Raw genomic sequence first — 6,044 nt, 5'->3', positions numbered from 1 at the left:
TAACAAACCCCCTTTAACTTTTAGGGGGTTTTCTGATAACCCCTAATCTTAAGGGGGGTTTTCTGATAATTTCGAAGTTAACTTAACAAACCCCCTTTAACTTTTAGGGGGTTTTCTGATAACCCCTAATCTTAAGGGGGGTTTTCTGATAATTTCGAAGTTAACTGCCGCTATCCGAGATAATCGTCCAAAGTAAAGAGGGTTTTCTGATATTTAGCGTAAAAATTACCCACATAATTGCATTATATGGTGAAATGCGGTTTGTTAAACATACATATGAACAAAGAAGGAATGTATTAATGGCAACATAAAATCATATATACAATGTCAGACGCATCAAATTTTGGCCTGGCAAAATTATACCAGGCTCCATATTTTGTATATGTTCCAGCAATTTCAACTAATGTCTCTCTTTCTAATTGTACAAGTATCGATCCTTCTACCAATTGGCCACAAAAAAAATGGAGGTCCTCTTGGCTGCATTTATGCAAAAATCACAGAATGTTATGCAAAAATCACAGAATGTTATATGCTTATTTAGACTTCTTGTTTGCACTTCTATTGAAAAATTTGCCACGCTTTATCACAGGCTGTTGAATCTTGTTTTGGCTTTGCCTCGGCAGATCTTTGAGCTCCATCACCTGAATCGTCCGCTGCCTCTTCGCTGTATTTCAAAATTGTTACTATCATCTTTACATACCAATAAAAGAAGGGTAAATTTCACAAAACTACAACGAAGTATTAGAGCGTTATGCACAAACTATCATAAACCGTTTCCACTATAGAAAATACTACATTCTTTGAAATCTGTTGAAAAATACAACAATACTATCAAAAACTAACCTTAAAGTCGCTTATAGTGTTTTCAAAAAGTCTAAGATATGTCCAAAATATGTCACATGCGTATCACATGAGAATTTACACCATCATTTGTCAGTCATAAATGGAAAACGTTTATGGTATATTTGAATAAAAAATATTGTCGTCTTTTTGTGCAAAACCCCTAGTAATTGATGTTAGTTTTGTGAAATTATCCTAAAAAGAATAAAAAAAATAAAAGAAGGCAACATACCATCCTGCACTTCTTGATACCGATCTTGAAGCTTTCTCTTTGCAACTTCCAGCTTAATTCTATAATCTGATTCCTCAGACTCCTTTAATGCCTAGAAAACAAATGAAGATATGAGTCTAAAATAAAAATATAATTTCTACGATGTACTAATATTTTAATATTTCATAGCTTGTTGTGCTTACATCTTTCTTAAAAGTGCAGGGCTTTGATGGAACCCCTGAAGGTTTTTGCCTCTGCTGAGTGTTATTATGAGCAGTACCTCTTTCTGAAGGTTTTGATGTCTTATGAGAAGCATCAATAGGCTTTGATACTCTAAATCCTGCTTCTTGATTCCGGAACTCTCTAGAATGTTCTTGAGACTTTTGCCTTCGCTGGGTATTGCTTTCTGATACAGGATGTTTGTCTTCCTTATTCTTTGGTGCTTTATGGGTGGTATCTGTTGGCTTTGAGGCCTTCGGTACTTCCTGCCTTGTGACCTCTACATTGTCTTTCTTCACTGAGGGCCTGCTTACATTGCTCTTGTTTCCTGTGCTTGTGATATCTGCAAGATAATCCAATATATAAGGCAAGAGAAACTATGAAATTTACAAAGGAAAGGGGAAATGAATATGACGATACTCACTTCCATCATCATCCATTCCTTCGAAGAACTAAAATGGAAAAAAGAAATAACATCAGTTTGATGGTGAATGTTGATTCTAAAAGATGAAATGTGTAGAAATAACTACCTTTGAGAACTCAAAAGGAGCGGTTTGTGTAGCTAGGAGAGCTCCCATATCTAATGGAGGAAAATCAAGCTCTGAAATAAGTGGAGACTCTTCTTTGGCTGGAGATGGTTCAATAGAGACAGGGCTCGGTTCTGCAAAAATAATCTGCAGTTAATTGCATATCAAAGAAATAAAATTGGGTCATATTGCTATATTAGACCCCCCCAAAACTTTGTTAATTCTATATTAATTCCTCAAATCTTCATAATTCTAAATTAGACCCAAATCATCATATCAGTTCGAAATGGGGGTCTTAGTTAAAACAATTAAATAGATTTGAGTCTTACCTAAAACAGCTTAATGAATTCGGTGGTCTAATTTAGAAATATGGAGATTCGCAGTCTAATATAGAATTGACAAAGGTTTTGGGGAGCAGGGGTCTAACTAATATGACAAAAGCCAATATAATTATGCTTTCCTAATTTTTTGATGGAAGAATGTATTCAACCTTGAGAAACAGTAGTAGCAGTCACCCACTCCTCGACAAGAAGTTTCCAGCCCCTACAACCCACAAATAAAATTAGCCAAGTGTAATATAATTTTTTCCCTACTTAGTAACCTTCTCTGCTTCATACTACAGTGAAAATATAAGAGTTCATCAATGTTTGAAATATGTCAGAAGTTGATATTTAGAAGATACAGGTGAAATAAACCTGAGATCAATTCAGTGTGACTTATAGTTACAGGATATGAGTCCATATTCAAGCTTGACCTGTTAATATCGAGCAAAATTATTGACGAACTCCATCTGTACATACTTACATATCTATTTAGTAGACACCTGTTCTTTGCTCGTTGCTGTTAAATCTGTCACTTATAATTACTGGTGGATGGGAGGAAACATATAAATGTCAGCTTAAATACTTTACGGATAATATATTACATAAAGTACTGCAGAAAAATTGATCTAGGTTACGAAGTAGAAACACTTTCAAGTTCAACCTATCTGAATGAATAATGATCAAGAACCGACTACGCAAAATGCTCGATTAGAAGTTATAATGAATGTTTTATTGAATTATTATTTGATGATGGAGCACTTGCTCAGGCAAAGTGCTATATGCTTCTTTGCTTTGAGTTAAAAAAAAATCTTATTCTAATATCTCAAATTATTCACGATACCTGTCCTGTTTTACAAATTCAAGTTGACTTGTATTACTAATTCATAAGACTCGTGTCAGTTTGTTCGTTCACTTTGATGTTCGACTGAGCATACGTTTCTCATAATTACATTATACGTACGAGAACCACTATTTATACTAGGAAACTATTGGTAAAAACTGATAGATGAAAAAAAATAAAAATTTGATTATACACAAGTTGAGCATTTTATTTCTAGTGTTTGAATTTTAAGCTCAACCATTAAAAACTCAGCCAATGATTCTTCTTATTTCTTTTTATAAATAGAGCAAATAGAGTTGTGGAAGTAACTTTAATTGAGAAGTAGAGTTGTCTAATCTGCAAACAACAAGAATTTAAGTAGATTAAGATCAATTGTATACTAACGGAAGTATGTTCAAAGCTAGTATATACAAGGACATAGTTAATGTAACAAAAGAAGAAAAAAAGGAAATGAAATAAAAGCATAAAGTAAGGAAATGAAGCCAAAAAACAAAATGCAAAAAGAAGACGAAAGGAATCTGTAAGTCCATGTCAAATATGTATGAATCCAGCAGCTATCTTTTTCAACTACACAATAAATTACAGTCCAAGTAATTTGAATAATACTTAAACCACCAATTACGAAAATAGAAATTACATCCTCTATTCATAGCAAGTCTAAAGTTTCTAATTATTTTGTGCAAGACGTTATGAAACTCACTTGACGAGGGTCTGGGCAAGTTGCCGGATTGATTTTGATTTGTGCTTGTACAGAGCTTTCACGGACTTCCCAATTTTTGTAGCCTAAGGTTCAAAGATAATAATCCAATAAGAAATCGATAATGGCACAAGTCCAAAATACAAGACTTTAAAAGTTAATAAGGAAAAAATGGAATCATACACTGAGGGTTTCTATTGAGAGCTCCATCAATTGCAGCCTCCTTAACGATTCAGATAGAACTTTTTCAGACTGCAAAGAAAACAAAATTTGCCAGAGAAAACTCTTATTCTCTACTGTAATGAATTTTATGCAATTCAAAAAACTCTAATACCAACTTCAAGCCTTTAACTTCCAATTGAAGAAAAACTAATCATCTGTTCACAACCATATTGTACCAATACCAATAATGTCTAGTATAAAGAAGGAAAAAAGATCCAACAGCAACCCATAGTTATGTTATTTCCAGTTGCAATAAATTTTCAAGCAGTCAAATTAGCATGGAAAATCACCAAATAGGAAAATGATACCACGTAACGACATTCCCGTGGTCACTTTGTGATTCATATTTAAACAATCCAAAACAGAAGAATAATTCAACTAGAACAATCAAATAAGATACTCTCAATTTCAGTGGACAAAAGAACCACTAAAATTAAGTATTAGCCGACATTTTGAAACCCAATTAATTCAATGCAGCAAAATTTCCATAACCTAAAAACAAAGTTGCATCCTGGACAATTGCAACACCAATCTGTCAACAAATCAGTGACAGCACCCTATTATCAACTTCCATCCAGCAACATTATAGCAAACAATTCAAAATAAATTCACAATGAAACAACTTTATAGCTACCCCATTTATCAACACGACAGAAAAAAGCAAAACAAACCTCTTCTCTCCAGTTAGCGAGCAGCTCTTTGATCCTCAACACCTCACCAACAGTCTGTTGTTCCTCCTCAATCTCATTTGTCAGAGCCTCAAACTCATCAAGATTCGAGAACTGCGATCTATCACTAATACTCTGCTGATTACTTATAGTCGCTTCACATTCCTCACTGTTACCTCTCTCTCTTTCATTACTCTCCTTTTGAGTATCTTCACTGCTTTCATCATCATCATCTTCGACTACATCTTCAGGAGTCTGAAGCTCAGCTCGATCACTAGAGCACTGCATTGGAAAGCGGGCGTATAGAATCTCCGTTATCTCATCACGGTACGATAAGAACTCAGCAGGGGAGTCGACCGAAGCAACAAGGATAGCATATTTGATCACTTGGAAGACATCAGCATTTGCACAATTGAAGAACTTTCTCCAGTAATCAAGTGAAGTTGTGGGATAGTTCTCAGCCATTTCTGCTCAGCAAACAGCTCAAGGTAAGATTTTTTTGATCAATCGAAATAGAAAAAATCGACTAATGAATTCAAATGGGTTCTCAGAATTTGATTATAAATTTAAAAAAAACCCAAAAAAAAAGAATCTAAATTTGTCCTAAAATTCCGATCATTTCACTGATCAATCCAAATGGGTTACCAGAATTCAAATCCGTTACTCAACCCAAATCAGGAACAACTCAAGGTGAGATTTTGATCAAAAATTCAGACGCTTTGACTGATCAATCCAAATGGGTTTTTGCTCAATTTATCATCATTCAAAACAAAAAAAGAAAAAGAAAAAGAAAAAGATCAACAGTGAGAGTCAAAAGAGGGGAAAAAGGGAGATTTTTTCCCCTAACCTCTCAACTTCCACCGATCAAGTCGCAGATTAAAATGGCAGGCTAAATCCAATCTAAAAAGACTCCAAAAGAAAAAGTATAATAGATCTAAAAAGTTGCTTTTTTGACGCAGAATCCAAGAATTGGGGATAAAATTAGGGATTAGGGCATTCAATCGACAAGCAAATACTTACTAAAATCGCCCAAAATCAATACCGACAAAGGCTACAAACGTCATCGGAGAAGAGAATCATAAGGGGGGATGAATTATTAAAACTTACAACTCTAGCTTTTGAGGCGTGGAAAACTGTAAAACAATTAGGGGGCGGATATGCAAATTTCAAAATATTTGAGGGGTCGGTTTTAATTTTCCACTGGCGGCGCCCGCGCCAAACCATCGGCGATTAATAGGGTGCCAATCGGCGTCGAGGTGCCGCGATGGTGGGCGATTTTGACATTTTGTCCACGTCGTCGTTTACGGAGTTAATAGACGATATTGCCCTCCAAAATCTTCGTTGTTTTGGACAACGTTGGAGGTCACTATGGTAATTGCCGGGGAATAGTCTATGTGATCGTGACCGCGGGAGTTTTGAAGGTGGAGTGTTTGTTACAAATTTGACTTTTCTGCTCGCTTTCGGTCACGTGCGAGCTGCACATGGCCTGTTCTGTG

The 6,044-nt window shown here is 35.2% G+C and overlaps 1 protein-coding gene across 1 annotated transcript in view; it reads right to left on the bottom strand.

Moving 5' to 3' along the window:
• LOC109831360 (probable mediator of RNA polymerase II transcription subunit 26b) overlaps positions 1–5,657 on the bottom strand; it is an 8,045-nt gene extending 2,388 nt beyond the window's left edge. Inside the window, exons 1-11 of the mRNA XM_020398689.1 lie at positions 5,569–5,657; positions 4,552–5,015; positions 3,842–3,910; positions 3,662–3,744; positions 2,288–2,340; positions 1,801–1,931; positions 1,695–1,722; positions 1,255–1,613; positions 1,073–1,163; positions 535–664; positions 324–477 (exon numbers count right to left, since the gene is read on the bottom strand). Of these exons, the coding sequence (XP_020254278.1) occupies positions 324–477; positions 535–664; positions 1,073–1,163; positions 1,255–1,613; positions 1,695–1,722; positions 1,801–1,931; positions 2,288–2,340; positions 3,662–3,744; positions 3,842–3,910; positions 4,552–5,013 (1,560 nt within the window). The 5' untranslated portion in view covers positions 5,014–5,015; positions 5,569–5,657. The remainder of the gene's footprint in view (positions 1–323; positions 478–534; positions 665–1,072; positions 1,164–1,254; positions 1,614–1,694; positions 1,723–1,800; positions 1,932–2,287; positions 2,341–3,661; positions 3,745–3,841; positions 3,911–4,551; positions 5,016–5,568) is intronic.

This window comes from Asparagus officinalis, chromosome 2 (assembly GCF_001876935.1).
Source record: "Asparagus officinalis chromosome 2, Aspof.V1, whole genome shotgun sequence".
In the NCBI taxonomy this organism is placed as follows: domain Eukaryota; kingdom Viridiplantae; phylum Streptophyta; class Magnoliopsida; order Asparagales; family Asparagaceae; genus Asparagus; species Asparagus officinalis.
The sequence above is the reverse complement of the archived record's forward strand: the minus strand, read 5'-3'. Positions and strand labels throughout refer to the sequence as shown.